This window comes from Schistosoma mansoni, chromosome 3, assembly GCF_000237925.1.
Source record: "Schistosoma mansoni strain Puerto Rico chromosome 3, complete genome".
NCBI lineage: Eukaryota > Metazoa > Platyhelminthes > Trematoda > Strigeidida > Schistosomatidae > Schistosoma > Schistosoma mansoni.
In genome coordinates this window covers 17796627-17823157 of record NC_031497.1, presented here as the reverse complement: position 1 = coordinate 17823157, position 26531 = coordinate 17796627, and the positions used below count along the sequence as shown (strand labels likewise).

The 26531-nt window shown below is 36.6% G+C and overlaps 1 protein-coding gene across 1 annotated transcript; it reads left to right on the top strand.

Moving 5' to 3' along the window:
- Positions 1 to 3269: 3269 nt before the first annotated feature.
- Smp_165280 (groucho-related) lies at positions 3270 to 25274 on the top strand. The gene is made up of 18 exons (XM_018799474.1): positions 3270 to 3388; positions 3454 to 3551; positions 3586 to 3694; positions 3728 to 3790; positions 3823 to 3897; positions 3937 to 4020; positions 4053 to 4379; positions 5065 to 5535; positions 6368 to 6424; positions 7667 to 7727; positions 9430 to 9534; positions 12295 to 12320; positions 16838 to 16871; positions 17113 to 17306; positions 17401 to 17549; positions 18327 to 18498; positions 21014 to 21544; positions 23563 to 25274. The coding sequence occupies exons 1-18, from the start codon at positions 3368 to 3370 to the stop codon at positions 23680 to 23682; spliced, it is 2697 nt and encodes an 898-aa protein (XP_018651260.1). The 5' UTR covers positions 3270 to 3367; the 3' UTR covers positions 23683 to 25274.
- The last annotated feature ends 1257 nt before the right edge of the window (positions 25275 to 26531 follow it).

Genomic DNA, 26531 nt, shown 5'->3' with positions numbered 1-26531 from the left:
ACATAACAGATGTTTCAGAATCTTTAAAATAAGATATTTGTTTCAGCGTTTTGTCATATCTTTTCATCTTCACTTCAAATAATGCTATACCATGTTGATTCGCGCTCACAAAATTTTAGTCAGTTTTATATCTGTAGGTGTGTTGAAAATGAATAAGAAATTTTGATTTTTAACATGATAGGTCGTACGGAGCTAGTGAAACAAACTTAATTCATGTTAGTTTACACAGATCGTTAGCGAGAGAAACTGCATGTCAAAGTCATCACTTGCAAACTACTGAGGAACTTAGGATAAGCGTCAGAGTCAGGAAGGGGTGATATATTGTTTTTTCTAGACAACAACAGAAGGAAATATTGAACTTACCAAATCCTGTAAATAAAGGAAAGCCGGAATAGTCAGGCTAGATACATAACAGTTTTTCAGTCGGTAGTATGTATACTTTCTCCCGGCAAAGATATCTCTTGACCAATATTCATTACATTCGAGGGACTATTCGATCATTCCGGTTAATTTCGATAATGCAATGAAAAGACGAAGGTTATCAGAATTATGTGATATACAGCCCGGTAAACAAAACAGAATTCAGTTGGCATTTATTCACTTATCGGCCGTCAAGTCTAACAGATATGGGTTGGACGGAGGTTACGAGCGAGACATTTTAACCTTTTAGAAACCTAGTCCATGCTTAATAACTTACATTATTGTTTAAGTGACGGCTTTTCTCCCATGATATACCTTATTTATTCAACAGAACTAGACGAACTTCATAAACAGAGGGAAAACAAACAAATACTGTATATTTGCAGTCTAGACAGGTTTTTGGCTAGGCTCTGAACCCTAAAATTTTATCTAAGGTGGTATGGTTATGGATAACGGGAAGCCCACTCACATTGTCTCAGCCAGAAAGAAAATTTGACGTAACTTTTTGGAAGACGAATCAAAGAGTGAGGCTACAGTATGTGGCACAAAGTTCATTGCTCGGTAGATAAGCTGTATAGTACCTCCAAATCTATGGTATTCGGGGAAAAAGTGAAGGTATGGAAGTTTTGTAACTTACCGAATACTTCTGATAGTTGGTTTGAGACTCGGTCGTGCTCTGGGATTGTAGTTAAATGTATTTCTATGACTATCGGATGTAGAGATGATAGGAATTATAAAACTGAGAGGTCTTCATCACCAATTTTATGTCACTACGTAATAGCAATAATTTAAAACTACAACTTACATCCACTAAGCTACAGGTCCAGAGCTCAATACGGAATGGGCTTAAAAAGGGGATGAAAAGAATTTTAACTGGTGAATTACTGAGTTGCTGATATATAAAAGTGATAGAAGTGTAATCAAGCAGGAGATTCACATCCAGAAGAGGTTCAGAGTTCTCAAAGTGGTTATACTTAACGTTCACCTTATGTATGCTGCCTTTAAGCTTAATGTTAGAATTCAACTTCAGCAGGTGTATGAGAGGATCCATTGTAGTGTTTGAGATATTATGAGTCATCTTGAAGTCATCTTAAGACACTCATACATTGCAAGAGATAATGACTTAATACATAAGCGTCTATAGCAGGTTCTGAAATCACGAAATCGTGTTGTCATCGATAAGCATGCTTCAAAGTGTATCCATCTGCTTGAAGGTCGTATTTGCTCACTCCAAGCACCACCGAACATAATATTAAAGTTTAGATGAAAACACACACCATCGAACTGACTGAGAGTGCTTCGCAATATTGCCAGATGGATGTTAACTACATATATTAGGAAAAACACTGATGTTGTAGTTGCCCGCTGTAAAAGAACTTGCTCTGGATGTAGCAACGTGCACAGTTGCTAACAGCGAACCAGAAAGCTGATACTATAAACATAAGTGGCTATCAATAGCTTAAAAGAATAACAAATAGCACTTACGACATTGTGGTATATTAAGTAAGGAGAAATGGCAACTGTTATGAGACGGACTTTACTCGTAAGCATAAAGATGCCATAGGCATTTGAAATTTGACAGCAACTTTACACGTAACACCTTTATAATTCAAAGATCACAAACCCAGTCAAATCAGAAGGCAAGAATGAAGGGGTTCGAAGATATATTTGAAAAGCTATCGGTGTGTTGAGAAGCGTTTGGTCTAAGCTATCTAGCAATTGAAAATGATGTATAGCACTGTGTATCTGTTGAATTATGGTCTACTCCGTTATAAATACTATTATGATAATAGACTTAATCCTAAAATCATAGGTATATCATGATGTGGCTGCCTAGTCTATAAGATCTTACGTGAAAATCACATTGTCTACACTGACTCATCGTATCGTAAAAATTAACTGCATGATACTAAGTACTTCTGAAGGACACATTTTGGCTGAATATAGGATAATATATTTAATGTAAATAAAAAGTTATACAGAATGACCACGTCTACGAGGCTGAGCCATGTCATCCAATCGAATTCAAATAATTCTGCCAGCCTCCTCTTTTGCTGACCTTTTCTTCACATTAATTGTTGAGTATGCATTTTCCCAGTTATGTCATGTTCAGCTTTGCAAATTGTGTAGATAGGATCAATGCCACTATATACCCACTCTTGATCTGGCAAGGATGCTTGATTGAGTGACATCATCTAAGTGTGTCCAGTAAAACTAGTGAAGTCAGTATAAATGTCGAAGTCTTACGGAACACTTTTTTGGGGATCAATTCACCGTCACAAGCTCCTTCTGGGTTAACAGTCATAAACAAGATTCACCCGATTAGCAAAGTCTTTTCTGCATGGTTGGCTCTGACTTCTAAAGGGAAATATAAATTCTATGACATTATTGAATAACAATTCAGGCCAGAAGCTCCATGTAGTGTATAGAGGCCTAAACGGATTTTGTAACACCATTATAATGTTTAGTCACAGACCGTAGCCTCTAAAGCCGAAGAACAAACGACGGAGATGCAACAGAGCACATCCTCATTAAGAGTGAGTTTCTCCGTTTCTGGAAACTACTGCTATGACAAAAGCGTTTTCAAGCCTTCATTTAGGTGATTCGTTAGATAGCTAGACATTGAAAAACATATCAAGAAAGCCCCCTTTCTCATGGAACTAGATCTGAAAATCTGAATTCGAATTATTTTCCGAAATAGACGTTTGTGTCTTTTTTCAACTACTTAAAATAAGATAAAATATACGTATCAAGATATATTCCAGATAGTCAAAATTTTTCCGTGGAATGGCATAGAAAATGTATCACAATTACTAGTACATGAAACATTGAAGGACGAAATAGTTCTCACACCTCTTGTTTGAATCTATCTTTTCGTCTTGTTTGTGTCTCTTGTTTGGGTCGTGGATTTTTCGTTATTGAGACATCTGTCTCTTTTTAAAGCCTCATGTTTCCAAGCAGACCACCTGTAAGTTTTTCCAAACAGTGTTTTTGCCTCCTTTTTGTATTCCCAGTTCACACTCATTATTACAGGGGCCCTCTGGGCCGGGGGGTTCATGCAAGTTTACTGTATTAGAAACTTGTGATAGAATAAAAGAAGAGTTCACTTGCATACAGCAGCAAAACCACTCGTATGAATATTTTCTGCAATAATCGCTTTTTTAGGCTGCAACTGGAAAGAGAGAAGCTCCTCAGTGAGCGGTCAGATATGCAACGAATTTGTGTAATGTATTATGAGATGGCTAATGGCTTAAACCTAGAAATGCACAGACAAGTAAGTCATTATCCTCTTAGTAAACTTTGCTAGATGGAAATAGCTAAAAGATTAAGCGCTATTTTGACTCAAGTATTACCATTCTTATCACAAGAGGTAAGTCTTGCTATATTACCACAAATTCGTAGCATCAATCTCAAGTCCTTTCAGCTATCGAAAGAGCTAAACAAGTGACAATGCAGGAATTGAACTCAGTATTGGCAGTAAGTGTTCAGTCATTTGGATTTCACTCCAATATATAGGCACAAATAGAAGATGTAAAGTCCTCGAAGTTCTTCAATGGAAATAATATGGGGCTCCCATTAGAACAGTTCGAAGCATACAAGGTATTCTCTTGCAAATTAATGCATTTTTGTAGCAGCTGTCTGTTATCGGGGGTGCTAACCCAGGCGTTTCCGGTTTACATGCTTCTAATTTGACTTCTAATCATTCTGGGGGTAGTACATCGTCCAGCACCCCTGGATCTCTCCAGTCAGGGTCAGCTAACGCACAGACGTCCAGTCTGCTTCCCTCTCTTTCTCCATCTGGTAATCCGTCAGTTTCGGCGGCACTGTTGAATGGTTTAATGTCAGCAGCCGGTGCAGCATCTGTTGGACCTGGGGCCCTAATGCTACAGTCTTCTGGTTCAAGGATATCTCCACTTGGACGTGAAGCCGAAAAGTTAATGAGTAATGAAGATAAACAAGTGAGTGCTATTTTAAGTGACTGCAGTGTACTCTTAACTGTCAAGTTACACAATAAAATACTATCGCCTCGGCTCTGAGTTTAAACAATCTTTTTAACCTTTCAAAACCTTGTAAACAATTTTTCTGCCATGACTCGTAAAATAAGTGTTGATGCACATCTAAGTTACTGCAGATAGTATATTCTATTAGTGATAAGGATGGTTAAACCAAAATTCAATTAAACCATGTATTCAACTACTGATCGTAGACAGGAAGTAGGCATCCTGAATCAGATCTCTGGGATGAAAGGATATCCTAGTTTGAATTAGTAAACTCTGGATGACCTGTTTCAAGAATGGAGCATAATGACGCTAATGTATTTGCTTTGCTTCTCAAACCTTGGACATTTTTTCGCTTGTTGGTTTTTCTGGCCCTACTCTGGATCAATTTTTCATTTGTACTGCTACAAACTGTGTCAAGTCATTATTCACATCGTTGGACACTATATCACCGATATTTTTGAGTGGAACAGTACAAAATACCACTTTGATTGGCTTCTAAAATTTAAGCTATATTAACGGAAATAAATGGGGGATTAATGACATTCGTCACTCATCATGTTAATGGGTAATTGGTTTTTCTTCGTAACTACACTTAGTCGATATTCGATCACGCACTTTTGTGTTAATTTTCTACTTTTCACAGCGCGCTGCTGCCGCCGCCGCTGCAGCAGCAGGCAGTTTTCTGTTATCCAACCGCTCATCTGGTAACGGGCCATGTCTAGTCCCTCCACCGCCAAATCCAATCACCGGTTTGTTAGGCGGTTGTGGTGAGTTTCCTGGTTTTCCGGGCACATTCCCGATTAGTGCGGGCCTAGGAGGTGGCGATATTGGGAGGTCCCCGTCATCTCTCCCATCAATCTCTCAGCAGCCATGTCGCGGTTCATCCACAGATGATGCCGGGGGACCTGGAGGTCGATCAAGCAACTCAGGTGGTATTCAATTAGGATCTAATTTCTCTGGCCTTCCTCATTCGAGTTTATCTGCACTGGCCAATCCCCTGTTGCTTCCTCCGCCTATGACTCCTACGCCCGGCGGAAATCTGGGTCTCAGCAGCTCAACCCCAACAAGTGGTTCAGTTATGGATGAGAAAAGACGCAAACTTAATGAACCTAAGGTAAGCTGTTGTGATAATTAGATGTAGTGTAATACAATAATTTGTCCCTATACATGCTGTTAGTTAATTATCAAAGTTTCAATTTCTTCATGATTATATTGCTCTTGTTTTCTTGTATTCAACAAATGTGTTAAATGTATTTAGATACGTCATAATTTTCGGTGGGAAGGTTACTTTTCTGGCCGAACTCATTCCTTCAGGGACAGAAGATAAATGGTTGATAATAATGAAGAATATTTATAACTCAGATGAACGCTTTCAGCACTTGCGTTCTCTAACCTAAATGGACGTAATTGCCAAGCTTTTTTGTCGTTCGAGACAGCATTATCAACTCATACATTATGTAGTAGTTTCTGATTATTCCGTAAGCGTATAGTCATTCTATTTTGGTGGCTTTGTTTCTAACTGGTTGACCTCGTTGGTTTTATTGGAGGTTTTGACTTGTGTCCAGATTTTTTCGAACAGAGGAAGTGAGATTACAAAATTCCAGGTTTTAGGTCAACTGAAATCTTGAATGAATAAGGAAACCTGGTATAGTTTTGCCGTATTGGTTTTTGTGATCGTTTTCAGTAAAAAACACCTCATAAGTAGGTCGGGGCGAACAAATGTTATTATCTCTCGGCTGTTTAAAGTGTCATAATATGACTACTGAGAGATCTGTTCAGTTAGTGTAATACTTTATTCTCATTAATTATAATGTCTTTCTTAATAAACACTGGTACTTAAAAGTAAACATGTAAAAAGTTCAGCGACATATATTCGTTGCATTGTCAACAAATAGATTGACTCAACGCATTTTGAAAGTATTATACACAAACTTTTGATTTTTTAGGAGGGTGGACATGAAAATGGCAATTGGAGGATGAATGACGATATGCGCAGTGTCCCAGTAAGTTAAGCTTGTTCAGTTTCTTAGTTGCGACTGACTTATCTTTCCTACCTTTAATGTTCACCATATAGCTTAGGGTTTGCTAATTCAAATCTATTCCCGACTAATGAAACACTTTTGGATCCCGTTTCATTCGCTTCTATCTGAGAAGCCGAATAACATCATTAGCCTCCATAAAACGCATATTGCTTCTTAGTTTTATTGATTCGCAGTGTATTGGTTTTACAAATTATGGCTGATACTGACAGCCTAGCCAGATTGTCCTAGCGTCTTTGTCTTTGACTAGAAACCAAATCCTTACCTTAGTTTCTCAAAATATCAGCAAATTTTATTATCAGAACTTTGACCCAATTTTATTCCATTCAGCACTCAATCCTACCTAGTTCCTGTATTCGTCAGAACAGATTCAGTATAAATGGTTCGATCAAGTGGATATACAGTTCGCTTAATTTGCCACAACTGAATTCACGAGTCGATCTAAGCTAGACCACCATTGCAAACCTGGAAGCACTGGATGACCGTTTCGTCCTAGTACGGAGCTCCTCAGCAATACGCGTCCACGATCCCTTGTGTTGAACCCGAACTCAGGACCTTCGATCTCGCGCGCGAACGCTTAGCCTCTAGACCATTGAAGCGGCATCCAACGGTGTCATTGTCTAACTTTAATCAGTCCATGGTCTTAAGCAAACCTTCACCTATTGTCTCAGGTGGATAACTGCCTTACACCCAACACGGATTGGACTCCACTTGTCACGGCTTCTCACTAGTCACTAGTAAGCACATGGTTGTTATCAGTATGTGGATACGCACTTCTAAAAAGTTCCATACTAGGACAAAACGGCCGTCCATTGCTTCCAGATTTTCATTGGTGGTCTAGCTTAGATCGACTCAAGATGATCTTTCGACTGTATAATTAAAGACCCTTGGGTTTTAAATAATTTTGATCAATACCAGTAACATTGACTCGTGCTTTTAACATCGTGCTTGAATTCAAATTTCATCAAAGTAACTGAATCTCTATTTTGAGAAGAGAATTAATGCGCAATATATCAAAATCTGTACCTGTGTAATCATCCTTTTACGTTTCAGTCCACTAAGCAATATTTTTTATCTGGCCTCTATTCGTTTGAAAATTCGTTAGGATCAAATTATTACTATTTATTATATAGGAATAGATGTATTTATGTGGTTGGTTATTGTATTGCTTTTACAAAATCACTTTTACACTTTGTTGTAACAAAGGAGAGAGGTTCAAGTCTTGGGGGTACTGGTCGTCGAAGCGGAAGCAATCGCCAGCCTCTTAGTAAGTTATTCTAAAGATATGTAGTTTAATTTCTAAATAAAAAATTCTGTTTTTAAACGTACCCAATAAACTCATTCAATCCCCTTTTTAACGATTAATAAATATATTGAAATATATTAGAAATACGAAATCATTCAATCATCTGTTAGTTTAACCCATGTTAAATTACAAGTTGGCGTGTGTTCATAGGCACTGAAATTCACTCATTTGTAGTGAATCTCTGTGCTATATAGATTGACTGCCCTCAAAACAGCCGTGGCAAGAAATAACATTATTAGTTCAATGACTTACATAGTGAGGCACTGCAACATTATGGTAGTCTTCATTAATAAGAACGTCGTAGTGGTAGTAAAAGAAGCTATTTAATATTTAAATCTTAATACCAACGTCAGTCTTAAGATGGTGATTGGAGGTAGTCAACAGGAAACCCTGGACCTAGGTTTCGTGCTACTTGGCAAGGTGTACCTGTAATCTTGAGGGAACTGATGCTCCTTGATGGGTTCGATCCCGTGTCACCTAGCTTCACAGTCAGAGACGTCACCACTGAGCTATCCGGGCTGCGACTGACCTGCAGGAGTGAGATGTATTTACAGGTGTGGCAACCTGGACCGATACATATATGTGCCTGGTCCTACGTTGTAGCTGACTGACTGAAAAAGTTACTGATTAGATGTAAACCTGTGAATTCACTTAATCCACATCTACAATTGACTGGTAGCTGAAGGTGTCTTGATAGATTGACAAGGAACAACTTAAAATGTTTGATATTTGAGTAACCTATAGACCGATGTAAAGGATTCGGGGCCGCAAAATATAATGATTACTACTGTTAACTCAGCTTATTAAATTTTTAATTGCTTGAACAAAGTGATGAGACTAAGTATGTCCAACATCAAATGTCCCCGAATATTATTCAACTTGTCGAAAAACCAGTCGCTGCCCACTGAGACTTGTTAAGTATGAAGTAAAACACGACTGATACGTATGTATGTGTATAACATCCCAGTTTTCTGCAACTGCCAATGCAATTCAGTGAATGTGTCTTCTTTTGAATTGGTTTTTTTTGTAACAAATCAATCTGGTTATTTACAAAAGTAAAAGAAACTGAAATGCATTCACAAAATCGACTCCAACAGTGAGAAGTACTGCGAGATTAGGGTGATATAATTAGAAATGCAGTAGCTGTAAGTGTCAACTATTAATGAAACTTTTCAGGCTGTTGTTACACCAAAATGAGTAGAGCTATCGCTGGGATAATATGCAGAAGTAGTGTGACTGCATGTCATCAGCCCTACAGTCGCCAATCATTCAGTCATAGCTTTAAAATCACATTCTTAGTACTCATTGAAAATTAAAAAGGAATCTAATCGTAATGGTGGTAAATAACTAGCAGTTAAGTGTGATTTCTTGAAGCTAACCTCAAACGTTGATTCTTTAGGTTTGTTCGTAGTGATGAAAATCCATTTATGACCATATCGTGGTTAAGTCTGGGGAGATAATCAGGAACTAGATGGTTGTTCTTCAGAGAAGCGTATTGAAAAATTATACTGCCATCAAAAACTAATACAGTTGTTAAGGCCTGTAGATGGTTGAAATGAGTTGTAGACGATCAGTGCGTCCTAAATTTGTCCATTATCAGTTTTTCCGTCCAAGATTAAATCTTTATACTGACCTGTTTCGTTCTCCCTTTTCTCTCTCCTAGATCTTAGTCCACAGCTAAGTTCCGGTCACAACACTACCTACCCAAATTACTTCAAGTGCACCTGCAGTCGGCACTGCCAACTCGAATTCTGGGCGTCCGTCTCAGGTAAGTCTTCAATGTTCATCTTGGTCTCCTTTGTTATTGCAAAATGTGGCAAATAGAACTGGTGCACTTTGACACATGTATTTGTTATTTTTGTATTTTGAATTTCATGGTTTGATTATCACAGTTGTTATTTTAGTAATATTCTTAACTACTACTTATCAGCTGTTAAGTGATAATTTGTCCAAGAATGACAATAATAACCCGATTAGTTGGTTTTTCAAGGTGACCTTGTCTTTCTTCTGTGCTGCCTACTTCTACAAACGTTCCGGAAATTGAAGTTTTAGGAGTTTTCACATACTAGGTTTAGTAACTTGGTGAGATTAAGTAGTCTTATTTCCATAAACTCTTCCCTATACTATCCTATGTCAGCCGATCCATGCTTAGTCACGGATCACAGAGTTTTTTTATTCAAAAAGATAATATGGGGGATTGTAGGCGTTGGGTCTAAAATACTGTTGCACTACAAGTTCCCACAGATTTAAGGTTATCATATTAGCCAGCTACCTAACTTCATACCGTACGCATATTCTTACTCAAAATCTATATTCACCTAACTTTTCAGAATCGTTCTTCGAAGACTTCACTTAATAAAGGCTTTTGGTACTTTATCTTCAGTGTTTTCTCTTCTTGTATTATATCCTTATACACAATCTTTATTTCATATATCACTACCAGTGAAGTAACTACTATGAATTTGCTGTTCATCTTGTTGTGCTAATGAGGTGTGGCAACTTCGACCGATGCATATATGTGCCTGGTCCTACGTTGTAGCTGACTGACTGTTCTTTAATTTCATCTTTTTTAATACATCCATTCTTAAATGACGATGTTTGCACTTTTTATAACAGCCGTTTAAGGAAAATATAGCAGTTAATTTGACACTTATAATCCCTTTCTTTATTGAAAGAAAAAAAACAAGCAGTGATTTGTTTTAAATATTTTCGTCTCCTGCATTTAATTTTCAGATATATGCTTAATGCTATATTGTAAAAAGTAGAAAGCTGTTACCTTAACATATTATTTACAACAGGAATAGTTTTTTAGTTTGCAGTTATTTGTTTATCGTTCTATTATGCTATTCATTGTAATGAAGAAGCGGAAATTGAATCCGACTTCTGTGAATGTGTCAAACATATAGTGCAAGTCTGCTCTAAGTGTCTTTCTATAAAGTAATTCAGTAATCTGTCTTCTCAGTAATGGTGGGTGGTTGTCAAATTGGTTTTATTTTCTCAGATTGAGGTTTGATTCAGCTTTACTATGGGGATTTCACTTTGGGTAGAGAATCATTAAACTCTTGATCGTCATCTTATAAAAGTTTCATCTCTGTATATATTATCAAGCTTAATCTAACGACGATTAGTTGCTGATTAGATGAATGAACGATAAATGTGGCATTTTCTGAAAGAAATCCAACTTGAAAGTTATTCAATATTTACAGTTCATATTCTGGTATTATTTTTGCGACAGCGTTTTACTATTATTTATTTTTGTTACACATGTGATTATCCTACATTTCCCTGAAGTTCTATATTTCCTTGGGTTTAAACAGTGATTACTACTTCATCACACAAAATATGATTAAAATCAATGTTTATATCATAAAATATTAAATTATGCTTGTTATCCACAACTTCAAGGTGATCACCTACATGTATGAATGATCTTCACATGTATTATGACGGTTAAGACTTCCCGGCTAAACATCCTTCTATATTTTTTTCGTTTCCCCCTATTTACGTGGTGCATTTTGTTACTCAGTCAGTCAGTTGTAAGCAACTAAGAGCCTGGCACATTTGTGCATCCACCCAAGTTTCCTCAAAACACTAGCAGAAGACTTATTTATTTATTTAAACAGACATTAGTACAAGGGGGTATCAAATACATATGCGTCACACAATAACAATGAGGTTGTGAAGAGATAGAGAATGGAGGGTAAGTATGATGAAAAAAGAGCAACAATAAATAGAAATTAGTGTATGAGAGTGAAGAAATAATAATAGTAATGGGAGAAGCAGTTCAGTTAAGAAAAGTACAGCCAGAAAGAATTCTTCCAGTTAAAGAAGAGGAAAATGAAATTATCAAGATGAGTACCAAAGTAGTAAAAGTGATAATAATATCAATAGTAGTAAAAAAAGATATAAAACACGATCCCAGAGTAAATAATTGGTTCTACCAATATAACGGTTATTGTAGGAAGTGAAGTATAAATTTTCCAGCTCAAAGAAAGAAACTCTAACAAAATCATTCACCTGAGATACAAATCTTCATCACCATCACTAGTTTCTTTCGTCAACTAGACTAAAAGGTCCCAACATCTATGGTCATTGTGTCAAAAAATGTTCTCATATTGTTATAGTAGTCTTTTAAAGATAGTAAGGTGTATCTAGCTTCCCGATTGTAAAGTATGACGCAATCTAGTATAAATAAATAAGTAGGAAAAGTCAATCTAACAAATTAACTTATGACTTTTCCAACTTTTCTACGAAAATCCTTTCTATTCATATCCACGGAATTATGTGACTTGACAGTCGCCATATCAGCTCCAAGTTAATGGCCATAGTTAAATAAAGCACATCCATCGGTTAGTTTACATACCTTGATTAGAAGAGTTCACCAGCTTGGTTAGGGTAGTGTAATTTTTAAGTGTTGTAAAATAATTTTCGGTTCCTAATTTAAGATGATTCATTCAATTTATTACCATCCTACTATCTTCAACTTGGTGGATAATTGGTGCTTCGTTTTTTCCTTCATATTTTTCAGGCGTCCGAGGTCCCAGCTTCAACCCGGTGGAAGCAATCATCTAAAAAGTAAGTTTATGCAAAGTAAAACTACAGTGTTAAATTTCTTTCAGAAACCATGTTTGTATTAGTAAAAGGGTCATTGTGTACATATATACTAATTAATTTTATATTGAGCATATGTCGAACCTTAATTACACCTGTGGATGAATGTTACCTATTCTTGTTAATATATTTTCGTCTACAAGCATACAGGGATGGAGTGTATGTAAACAATGACTGAGTTTTCGAATTATTTCTGTACGAAAGTAATAGTTTGCTGGTGGTTTTTTCTTTGTCTTGAGTTTTCTTTTTAACACTAGCTTGGTTACATTTATTTCACGCGTTCTATTCACAGATATTTCCCAAACTTCCCACTTCGAGATAATAATTACATGTTCACGGTTTGAACAGATAAAAATATTGTCTCTTTATATCCTGAAAATAGTTTATGTAAAACACAGTTCATGTTTACTCATTTACAAAAAGTATCCGTCTTATGTTGTAAATAATTTGCATTTATCTAACGCTAATATCTATTTAGCACACTAGATACCGTTAATGTCTTGCGGTATTTAAGTTGTTAAGGTAGTAAATACAATTTATAATTGGACATATCCCCTTTTATATGGGATTTTAGTGGCCCTATATCTGACTCCAGTTAGATCGATTCTAACTTTTATCGAAATATACGTGTTGCCAATCCTCGCATACAATTAGTGAATAACGGAATTGAATAAATCAAATACGACGATGCGTTTCGAATATGTGTATTTCATACAGTCGTTGATCCAGACGAACGGTCGAAGAAACGAAGCCGCCCCTAGCTTTCTTCCAACCTACTCCTACACCTTAAAACATCGCACGTCGGAGCAGTCGATGGTTGGGCATACGCAATACGTGTCCCAGCCATCTCAACTGATAAAGTTTCACTACTTCATCAATCGATTTGTCACCCTTACATAGTATTCGTTTCCTAACAACTGCATTACTTACTCGGTGGTCCCAGGATATACGAGCAATGCTTCGAAGACACCTATGATCGAATAATGGCAGCCTATGAATATCCTCTACTCTTACCGGCCATGTTTCGCTGCCATAAAGTAAGACGGAACGAACTGCTTCGCAGTAAACCCGTCCTTTTGTTGCTAGACGGATATCTCGCCTACGCCATAAATGACGCAAGTTAGCGAAAGCTAGACGAGTCTTCTGTATCCGTGCTGAGACTTCGTCAAACACTGGACCACAAGGGCTGATGAGACCCCCAAGATAAGTAAACCGGTCTTCACGCTCAACTACTTCACTCCCTATCATTAGTTCAGGTGCCTATTCAACCCGATCCTGAAGTAACATTTTGCATTTGAGGGGGAGAATCGCATCCCGAACATGCTTGCACTGTTGCTTATAGTGGTCAGAAGACTGCATTTTGTTAGCGTCTTCACCAAATAGAACTATGTCATCGGTATATTCTAAGTCAACAAGTGAATCTCCCGGTAAAAGTTCATCCTCTGGAAATTTAGATAAGTAAAGTGTTATTTCTAAAAGTATGTCTACGATAAAGTTGAACAAGAATGGAGAGGGTGGACAGCCCTGGCGAACACCACCTGAGGTAATCAATTCTGATGACAGTTCGCCATAAGCTCTAACTCGACTAGTTGTGTTCAAATGCCGCCTTAAGGTCAAGAGATACTACGATTGCAGGGTGTCTGAATGTATGTCTATGTTCTAGAACCTGACGTAGTGTGAATATCGGGTCTACACAACCACATCGAGGTCGAAAACCAGCCTGGTTTTCTCTAGTCTGCTCTTCACGAACTTTGGTTAGGCGTCGAAGTATTATTGAAGCTAATATTTTAGACACTATATTAGTCAAACTAAGAAAATCACCTGCTTCGGTTTGGGCACTCAGGCAGTATCACAGCCCTCACACAAATCAAATGAGATTTGCGTGTCACATATATATATCTGGTGTTCCTTTGTACCAATATTTATGTGTTTAAATATATAATTAAAGTCAAACTGATTCTTCTGTGATTGTCACAAGAGGACTTTTGTCCTTTCTTATAGACTGGCACAATTAGTGGTTGGAACCAGTGAGATGGAATTACGTCCAGTTCCCAGATTCTACCTAAGACGACAGTCAATCTCGCTGCTAGTACCGGACCACCATCCTTCAAAATCTTAGGGATAAATCTGTCAGGACCTGCTGCTCTCCCACGCTTCAGAGTTTCTATAGCTTTTTCAACCTCATGAAGAGTTAGTGGACTTACATTAGCTTGCCATTCAAGTCGTCTAGGGGTCGTAGGAAACCGAATTCTGGATGAAGGCCAGTGTTCTGCCCATCGATCCAATCTCCTGGATTGAGAATGAATAATATGTCCATCTTTTTCCGAGATAGTTTTACTAACAGTTGGGTTCCTAATACCGGTTTCCTTAACAAGTCTGAACAGTTGTCTGCTGTTACCTATTGCCGCTGCCTTTTCCATCTCTTTTGCTTTCGCTACCCACCACTGTTCGCGACCATTGCGTAGGCTCCTTGTTAGCCTGAGTTTTCGAGCATCTATCAGTGCAGTAGATGCTGCTGAGATTCAATGTTTCTCCCTAACTTTATGGTTTACCGTACTAGCAGATATCACTGCTGTTTCCACAGCTTTTCGGATGTCATTCCACGCTGCCTCGGGGTGAGCACACCTTACATGTCTGCCTAACTGTTTTTTCAGTTGTTCCTGAAATATATTCTTGACTTGCCTATCATTAAGTAGAAACCTAAGAGGCTTCCTTGCAGCGTCTTTCCTACGTCCAGTAAGATACAGACAGATACGCGCTCGCACTAGAGCTTGATCTGGATCTAAGCATGTGCTCCAGAATGAGCGATAGTCTTCTATGGGACCCCTCCAATGTGGTCTATTTAGGTCCAACGTTGGGACGAATGCGTGGGTCACCATGTCAAAGATGTTTTTCCTTATGTTTAAAGTTAGTATTTACAAGAAACAGGCAGTTATCTGAGCATAGCTGCAACAGACGGTCGCCATTATCTGTTCTTTCAGCCACGGCACCATAAGATCTACCTAGATGTTTTTCACTTAATTTACCTACTTGAACATTAAAATCACCAGCCACTATGACTACATCGGAGCGCCTAGCTTTTCGGAGAATGACGGAAAGCTTTCTGTAAAACTCATCTTTTGTATCATCTGAGTTGCAGTCAGTTGGAGAGTAGGCAGAGACGACGAGGGAAAAACGACGAGTATCCCTATCTTTCCAAGTCCTTATTGTTCCGTTTAGTCGGGCATCGCACAGACGACTGTCTACTGGGATCCAGTCTAAAAGAGTTGGTTCTGCCCTAGGACTCAATGCTATACCTACACCAGCGAGGCCATGGGAACCACTCTCAGGGCCTCCATATACACGAAGCATGAATCTAGTCGGTTTTTTATTTTGATAAATGAATGACGCTACTCATATCCTGTATGCGTTTCGGAGACGCAGCACACATCGATGGTGCGAGATCCTAAAGTCCGAGCGAAGGAAGCCTGTTGTCCTATTTGACACAGTGTTCGGAGGTAAAAAAAAGTTCCTACATGTAGTTTAGAGCGTAGTTTCAGGAGACCAGAAATCACGTTCTGCGTACTCAAATCGTTTGCCCTAGCGGTGTGAGGTGATAAAGGGATGTGAGAAGGGTTAGTCGTGAAGATGAGAGTTATAAGGTGTACGAAGGATTTGATTGTGACCAACTTGGTCTCGTGTGCTGTTACGGGTATTTGGGCTGATATCAATTCTTGGCTGCCCACGCCGTGGAAGAGTATTTCTTGAGGGACCTGAAAAGGAAGCTGGATTAGTGTTGGTTTTGATGACCGGGGAGCGTAACCACAGAGCCCAAGGGACAACTGCTTGAGGCCGGTCACGCACGGCCTTTTTGTGGGATGTTTTTGACGTGCTAGCTCCGTTCTTCAAAGGGCCTTACCGTCGGAGACGGAAATCTGTGAGGTAATGTGAGGCATGACATTTTTAAGGTCGACCTTTTGTAACCCCTTCCTTTCTTGTAAGAAGGCAGCATCGCTGCAGATTCTGGTTTTCCGAGAGAAACACCTTACTGCCGTCACACCCCTCTACAGTCAGCAGCACGACTTCGCCCTCAGACCTTGAGTTGCTGCTTTTAGTCTTACCGTCCTCCAGTCGACCTGCCTGGCATGGTAGAACTTACAGGAACATATGTTCCAGCCAATATAACTCGGTTTGGTCATCACGATAGGCAAGCCCGACCACCACGTCGAGGTAGCAGCAACGGTTGGGGGACGGATATTAGACAAACATATAATTTTAATTGATGTGCTCTTTAAGGATAAATAAGTCATTAGTTCTCTGTCGTTTAATTCCTCTTTTATTAAACAGGTAATTTATTATTTTCAAAATTCTTAAGTCTTTCTAAATATAGTCTTTTTCAGTTTACGCTATTGTGTTGAAATGTTATTAATTTAGTTTCTATTCATTTTTACGTATATATCTTATCCTACCTTTTATTTTAGTGTTCAGTCTGGTCCCGGTGCTTATTCATTCATAGTGTTACCTAATGGACAAACTCGGCCGTGTGCATTGGCGTCTGCCCCTGGAGCGACTACTGCCCAGGGATTGCCTCGTCGACTTCAGCACCTTGCTAGTTTACCTCATGGTGACGTCGTTTGTGCTGTCACTTTAGGTCCATGTCCAGTAGGACGTGCTTCTTCATTGGCCTCAGCTGATACCTGTCTTGGATCTCGTAATGCTGGAAGTGATACTGATAGTGTTACAGTTGGTTCTCCAGGATCAAATCACACCACTTCTATCCCCGCTCACTTTGCCTATACCGGTGCTCGAGGCAGCGTCAAGTTATGGGATCTTGCATCGATTAGTGCTAACTCTGGAAATACCCCACTTGCTAATAGAGATATTACTCCCCTTGCTACTTTTGACTGTTTGTGCTACGACAGCTATGTTAGATCTATCAAACTTTTCCCGGTAAGATAACTTTATTATATCATATTTACTGACAAAAAATTTTAAATAAAATATGAATTTTTACTTACTGATCTTTTTGGTTTTACGATTATAGGATGTTTCTGGTCTCATAGTCGGTGGGGAATCCAACGCACTTACTGTTTGGGATTTAAATGGTCCAGGAAGACGTAAAGCTGAACTGACATTTGAAGCGCCTGCTTGCTATGCACTTGCACTTTCGCTTGATGGAAAACTGGCCTATAGGTAATTTTAAAGTACATTTACAAGTTTATCGATCGTGTACAGTAGAAATTTAATTTTCCGCTATTACTACTATCGTGCTCTAATCTGATGTTTTCTAGTGCGGTAGAATTAATGTTCGTTGAGCAGTCCGATTATTTTTAGAATCTCTGAGTTAATTTATTTGCAGAAAAAAGAGCTTATTGATAGCTTTACAGCTGGCAGTCACCTTCCTGAAGCTTCTGGAAATATAATAGGTTTAGTAACAAGATAAATAATTATCTAATTAAATTGTGACACGTAATCCTTAGTTTTTGCAGATGTTTCTGATAAGTTTTTCGATTCTGATTAGGGAAGAATTTTCCGCCCTATCAAGGGGGCTCCCAACAATCACATACCATTTTCTGTGTGCTTACTTCTTGAAAGGCTTATTATAGGCTAAAAATGGATATTTCAGTTTAGCTATGATCCATTTTTAACTGGTTAAAGAACTGTGCACTAATCGTTGTAATATTTAAACTTCCAGAAACCGTCAACTTTGATCATTCAGCAACCTACGTAAATTATTCATCACGTCTTGCCAAATATAATTTAACATGAAGACCGGAAACTTAGACTTTTTTAAATTCAACTTTCCTCAATTTATGTCGTTTGTCGTATTTATAGTTTTGGCTTATCAAAAGTTAATTTGGTTAAGGAATAAATAATTTCTCGATTATGGGACTGTATTTATTCGTTTATATAATTTAAAACTTGGCTTATTTAGATTATTTCTTTGCAAAAATATTTTCCTCTTTCTAGTTGCTGCTCCGATGGTCAAGTTGCTGTTTGGGATATACATAATCAAAGTATCGTTCACCAGTTCCATGGACATGTTGATGGGACATCATGTGTTGAAATTACTGGAGATGGGAATCGTTTGTGGACAGGTGGTTTAGATCATAAAGTCCGTTGCTGGGATATTCGTGGAAATGTAAGTGTGTAATGAACATTCACTATTTTAAAGAGTCCATGGGTAAGTTCAAGCATAGAGTTGAGAAGATTAACTTGCATGGACTAGTTGTTGCTTGTTTGATTCCATACTTAACAATCGACATAATGCCAACTAAGTAATAGGCATATAATGGGAGAACTCTGGGTTTTATTTTGGCTGTCCACTTATTTGTTGGGTTTATTATAATATTATGTTTGTATTAGTGGTGTTCTTTTACTCATATTATCATGTTCAACGTTTTCTTTTAACTTAGTTTTATGTTGATTTAAAGATTCTCTTATTTATCTATCGATCGATACTCCTTTCCTGGTTTATTCTTTTCTCATTTTAGAAATGTTTTTGTCTTCGTAAATTATTCGTATTTTTGTTTTTATTTGAGAATGAAAAAGTTATTAATTGTGTGTGTTTGTTCATAAGAATGTTTTTCAACCAACCAGTCACTTCAATTCTCCTATCCTATCCATTTTAGCGATTTGGCCTTTTTTCATCCTGTTGTGTAATTAGGCATTACCAAAAATTACCTATGTATCCTTTCTTTTAAAGATGATTATTATGTGCATGTGTGTTGCAAACATAGTGGCTTCAGTGTCTTCTGGTATTTATTCTACAAGCTGATATGAAAGCTCTTATTTCCTAAATTTTTGACCATTCACCAAATTATCTTGAACTTGCTGTTAGTTACATAGCGATCATATTTGTTCAAATATTATATATCTCATCTGTGATTGTTATACTAACTAACTAAATAGAGAATAGATAAGTAGTGTTTAATATATATCCACGCGGATTATTCTTTGTTTAATGTGATTATCTTTATATATATATATATATATATATATATATATATATATATATATATATGATGAAAAACTGTACCACTTAAAAAAACTTTTTAACACTTCCCTACATCTTCCCACTTCTGTAATTTCATTTCAGTTGTTTCTTTCTCATAAAAAAAACATTACAAGGAACCCAATATTACATACTACTTTCCTTCTCTTCCTCATTTAGAGTTGTGTTTTTTGTTATTCACTGTCATTGTTGCCTGTCTGTACTGATTGTTTGTGAACGCCAATAGCATATATATATATATATATATATATATATATATATATATATATATATATTACTGGTGTTGGTAGGAATTGGGAATATTTTTTTCACAGAAAGATATTAATTAATATTTGATTCTCATCGTTCTAGTTTTAGATTTTTCTTTTGTTTGCATATTTTATTATCTGCAAGTATCACCATAGTATACAAAATTTATCTTGGTCATGTTTGCCTACATGTGTACGTTTGTTTTCTATACAATATAGTTAGTTACTTGATGATATTATCTGGCCAATCAGCAGTTTTCCGCTCTTTGCTAGTCTATTTCTAGACACACACCTATACGTACACAAATGTAGAATGAGACTTTTTAAAAATGTTTTTCTTCAGGAGAATTAAAATAATGGTTAAAATATGTTCGATATTTAATTTTATCTATAATGTTTTTGATTTGTATCTTTTTGACATTCACTTTATCCCATTTTTTCAACTCAAAAAGTTTACAGGTATCTGTTTGATGAAGTTGCATCTCGTTATGAATTAGTAAGAAAACATTAAGTACACAGTTCAACTGATCATTTTCATACTTAGTGTTGCTTGTTGTCTTTCAGATGTAAAAGAAACGAATAAATGGTCACTTAAAATAATGACATGTAATAATGGGTAGCTATGTTAGTTTCTCATTTATCAACGCATCATTACCTCCTCAACGGTCTCCTTCATATCACTGATATGAACTTTCAAAACTCCGGACATAGTGTTTTATGTTTTACGCGTAGTATGGAGAAATGAATACGTCAATCGGGATCTCAATAATCTTAGTTGTTAATGCCTCTGTAACATAATATCACTCAAATTGTACATCTTTTTGAATTGAGACTATGGTTTATGGATGACCTTTGAGCGACGCTAGAGTGACATTGAGAATATTCACCCCTTATTAGGGCTAGATAAGGGTTATAGACCAGTGTGAGGAATTAGGATAATGATTCACAGTTAATGGTTGGGGTTAGGAATTAGATTTGAGGTTTTCATCTCGAACTGATGTCAACTGAAATACCAAAACCCTATCTAGCTAAATGGACGAATGAATTTCGCGCCAAAATCCAAGGCCTGCTATCCTAAATTTGATTTGTTTGTCCATTAATTATAGTCTTGTCCACTAGTTTATTTACTTTCTACTAATTAAATATTTTATTACAACGGATTATTCAGTGATACCTCAGGTATAGCATATTATGAACTATGCTTTCATTGTTTAGGTCAGTGATTAGCTCCAATAGCATTTCACCTGTCTATTTGTTATTTAGATTAGGCTTTATTCCTTTTTTGTTTTAATTCTCTATTCATATGAATCTAGTTGATTTTCTAACCATGTATTGCTATTTGAAAATAGCCACCTGTATCCATTAACAGTTTTTATTGTTTTCTGAATTTACAGCCTTCACGAGATGTCTATCACATTGAATTCAAGTCTCAAGTGTTTTCACTTGGCTTATCTTCACATATGGTCCCAACTCGGCGCCAAGCTGAATCAGTATCTCCAGTTTCGGTTGATGGAGAGTCTACCTCTAGTGGTGGTGCTGGTGCTGGGGGAGGTACTCGCGACACAGCTAGTCCACAGTCGTTTGTTAGCGGAAGCAATAAGTCACTATCAATTGAAAGTTGGTTAGCGGTGGGTTTGGAGTCATCTGAGGTTGAAGTTCTAGCTATAGGACCAGATGGACCACCTGCTTCAGCATTCCCTGTTAATTATAATGTACCACGTGAAGAATCTGGAAGTGGAAGTGGTAATCCTTCCCCAATATCTCATCATACTGGGTCTAATCAACCTCAACATTTTCGTCTTACTCATCATGAAAGTTGTGTGTTAGCTTTGAGGTTTGCACATCATGCTGACTGGTTCCTTACAACGGGTAAAGATCATCAAGTTAACGCTTGGCGAACTCCATATGGTGCCTGTCTCCTTGAAGTAAGTAATTTCATCAGTGTGGTAATCATGTATCTTGAGTTTTTTTAAAAACAGAATTAATTTCAATTATCTTTCTATTACTCATAACCTTGTTCTTTAGTATACTGACTTTAAGTTAAAAGTGACAACTTATTCCCTGTTAATCCTATTTTCCCTTTTGTGCCCTGTAGTAAGAGGTGGTAAACTGTTAATCTAACATACAAGAGACCTGTGCAAATACAATAAATGTTTTGTCCTAGTCATCGGGAATTAATATATATTTGCACTGTGTTTTCCAAGTATTTGCTTGTGAGCCGGACGTTTTTGTCTTACTTTCGGTAGGTAAACTCTCATGCTCAACCATCTTTCATCAGTACATACTTATCATTCACTACCTTTACATCTTTATGAGTAAAAACAAAAATTTGTTCGTATCAAAGTGTTTATTGCCTGGTGATATGTGAGAGTCCTGGAAATAATGATTAACAATCGTATTTGTCAATTGTTTACTGTATAATGATTTATTCTTAGCTCATTATTTCAAGGTTTACTAGTAGTAGACTATTGATGATAATCTTTTAATATTACTGTAATTACAATGTTTCACATCTAAACAATAGAAATTACTGAAAGTAGTATGGTATTTAATGAATAAACTGAATAGATTTAGTGTATTTAATTTATTAAGTTTTGTGTGTAATCAATATCCTATCGTACGTATTTGTAACTGTTCGCTTGTGTTGTATTTATGTAATGTACATTAGTTAAGGTATTTAACACTTACCAATTTATTACAGTCTTTTGATGAGACGTAGAGGATTAATTCTTCTATATTTGATTTCAATAAATAAATAATATCCCGTTAACTGAATATTTAACTCAGGCTAAATCTCCTAGTAGAATTATGGATTTACTCGAGATTATCCAAAAGCCCGAACACCAGTTATAGAGATAGTTTATTGTTAAAGATTGGTGAAATCCGCAGGTGTACAGATAAGAGAAACAAGGGGGTATTTGTGTACTGAGTGTTAAAAATCCATGTATATTTATGAGTGTTAGTGGATCGTAGATAAATTATTGATTGCCTTTGCTTACAACCAATGAGAGAATAGATTAAAGATTGTTGTGCAGACACACCCTCAATCAGATTCACACATAAATTTACGAAGTGGATTAAATTTCTAAATTACAGAGAGCACACAAATAATACAGTGGTTGAATGTGCTTGCTACAACGTCATGTCTACATTTAACTGTAACCGACATTCCTCAAAAGGTAGATACTAATTTTTAATATAAAGAAAAAACTGCTTAGTTTGATTTTTTTTTCAAATAGTTTATTGTGGAAAGTTTAAAATGTTTATAAATGACAAAGACCATCGATACTAGCATTGCTTTTTACTTCTTACAATGTAGCTTGTAAAGTAACTTTTCACTTTTGTTTTTCAGTGTCAAGACAATAAGGATATTCTATGTATTAGTCTAGTAATAATACTCATCAATCAACCACTCGTGTAGGTAACTGAAACATATTTTAAAAAGACTAACAGATCTGAGTAAATTAAGTAATATCTGATGTACCAGCTTGTAAACGGTACTGAAGTTTGTAGTATTTAAGAACACGCTTTTTATTCATGTAATAAGTAAATCGCAGTGTTTGTTTGATTGACTCGAGTTCGTTGTACGGCGGTTGTTAATTGATCTAAGTTTCAACTACTTGGTCACAGATTAGTATCACACTTCGGTTTGGGAACCCAAATAGTTACATCCCAATTCCTCTAAACAGCAGAAATTTCAGCTACTTTTTGAGCAACTTAGGAATTTCATCGATTGGTAACAACTTTCTTCAAATTAATGGGTTTACACATTTTATTGTAGCAAATACCGCCTCCGTAGAATGATTTGACAACGAACTTTATTTGTCAATTTGGTTTTTTGACAAGCGTGTTTGTAGTTAGCTGATTAAAAGTTGATTTATTCAAGTTTGTTATTTTATTCATCATTTTTAATTAATAATGTTTTTGTTTTCTTAATTGCCAGACAAAAGAAGCGGCGTCAGTTCTAACATGTGACATATCCTTGGATGATAAATTTGTGGTTACCGGTTCCGGAGACAAACGTGCAAATTTGTATGAGGTTATCTTCACTCCTCAACGATAAATTAATAACATTCCTTAAATTTATGTGTGCAAAATACAACAATATCTCATACTAATGATCTGAGATCATTCATTTCATTAATGATCCGTTTCGCCTCTCTTTATGACTATAATCCTACATGATATATTGTATCACAACTATCCTGTATGAACTGACATTAGTTAGTTTATTAATGTCTGTTTATGTTTCTTACTTATTGTTATTGTTAGTATTTTTACTGGTGTAATCATTGCTTATATTTTCTATCTGTAACTGTTTTTTTCCTTCTAAATTTTCTCGATTGTGTGTGTGATCGCATTGTTAGCTTTCCATAAGTGAGTGACACTGTTGTTAACGATGATTTGTATGTGTTGAAATTTCGCAGACATAATGCACAAAAACTTTTCCATTTCTTATTTGAATACTTACCGTTCTCTTTGTTCTCATCATTATTGATTTTCAGTTATTGTTGCTAATGTCAGCACTATAATCATCTCTTATACTCATAGAAAAATGCACAGTGGAAATGATCTGGCCGCCGATCCGATCATCATTCTTCATTGACTGTATAATAATAATTATTATAATTACAATAATTATTATTATGAATCTTTGCATTTACCTCCAATAATGTGAAATTTAGCTGGTTTTTTTGTTTTTATTCTCTGAGTGGTTTACCCGAGAAAAAGAAATATTTAAATCCTGCTGATGGACGACAATGCAGTGAGTATGAAGTAGAAATGCATTTATGCCGTTGTCTCTTACTCAACACTCACCAATTTTTCAGTTATTCCAAAATAATTATACGCTTGATCTATGTTGTTTGCGCACCATAACATCACAATATTGTATATAATCACCCTAAATCTTTTATTATACTACATTATCTCATCTTGGGATAGAGATAAACGTTTCTTTTCCCCATGTTTTTTTCCTTTTTATCTCGTAACTTCTCTTTCAACAAAAACAATAACACATACTTTTTTCTACTTGGTCGTACTCCATTTTTTCTTGGGGGATTTTTATGTGTGCGTGTGTCGTATTTACATACGTACTCTTGTGTACTTCATTTTTCTTTTTCCATTGCATTTATATAATTGATTCCTTATCATTGTTGTCGACAATAACGACAGTTATCATATAATGGAGGGATTTTCATTCTGTTAACCACTCTTAAACTTATTATGCATCATTTCACTCAGTGATTTTTATTATGTCTGTGTGTTAATTTGTTTCTTATCTCATAGTATATATAATACCCATTGATCGATTTATATGTCTAAAAACGTTATCCAACAAGTCAAATCCGGTCTCATTTTGATTAAAGGACATATCTTTCTTATAGTAAGTAACGTCATTTTGTCCAAAGAATTACTTTACTTACATTTGTCTTATAGTTCTATAATTATTCTTATACCCTTCCTAATTATCTTCATATCTATTTATGCGTTATTCCTCTACGTGAATATGAATGTTACATTATTAATGTGACCAAAATAGTCCTCGACTTGTATGCTCTTAGATTTCTTAATGTGGCTAGGTAAAAAATATTATCTATGTATTCCTACATTTATTGATCTGTAGAAGGTAATGAGTAAAATTATTATTGCTTCTTTGAGTATAATTTTGTTTTCCTACTATATGGGTTGGATTTATCTCAAACTTTGTGTTATTCTCGTTGGGATTTTTTTGTTAAATCGTCGTAACTCTAATTTCTCGATCGTAACTGGCACCCTGATATCATAGTCATGCCTACACATCGTGATGACTGATCAAGCTTGATCGGCTGAAACATCTGTTACTTTAGTTCCCACCGTGCCGGACAGGTTGGTTAGAGAGCCGTCGTAATATTAAAAGCAGCAAACTCAAGATCTAAGGGCAAAGTCGTACTGCTAACTGACTGCAGTAAGATGTTATTTCAGTTGACCAGGATCTGCAGCGATAGTGCTTCTTCACCACGGAATGTGAGGGCTAGGAAAGGTGTGACTCAAAGGTAACTGGATTCATTATGTCCAATGGAATCTCCGTTGCTGGTTTTATAAGTATCGAAATGGCATCAAAGCCTATAAAAATGCTGTGACTAGCCTCAAGCATTTGTTCCTTAAGCTGTGCAGTCATGCTCTTGAATTGTCAAGACCACCACTAGTGCAGTTCTCTGTTCGGGTCTCCGAAGAAGTATCCTTTCACGTTTTAGGCAGTTGGAGAGTGTTAACCACTCCTGTACCTTCAACTGCTCTCAAGATCACTGTTCACAATCAAGTCTACTTAGTATTCTGTCTTCATTGTCAACTCATAATCTCTAGTCCTCCCACACTTGACATCATTCATAACGTATGGGGCTCACAAAATGTTTTCCCAGGTCTTCCGAATTCACTTTTCAAAATGAATGGGACTTTCAGTGTCTGAACCGTGTGTGGAATTGAGGAGCAGGCACACTAGTTGAGATCCTAGAACCTAGTGCCATCGATGTGTGCTGTCCTCTTAAACACTTACCGAGTTCTTGTGTGACTATTTATTTGAGATCACTTAAACAGTATGAAGAGCCGACGGGATTTGACCTTCGTATATCTGGAGACCCGATAGCAGTTGTTCATCTTCGTGGCCTACTAGGCATAGGACTAAGTTTGGAAGAAAAACATGCTTCTAGACTGGATCTCTGACGGCGTTCGCGTATTTACTGTCCAAATGATACGATAAGAACTTGAAGGGAAGCCCATTACGTCATCATCCTTGCCTACTCGTCACTGCCTCAACCTTAAGTAGAGTAAGAGACATGTTTTACGAGAAGTGTTCATATCCTTAGATATATCCACACCAGGTGATTTTAACACTTCTAGGTTTTTTAAAGTCAGTTTGGAAAGTACCACATA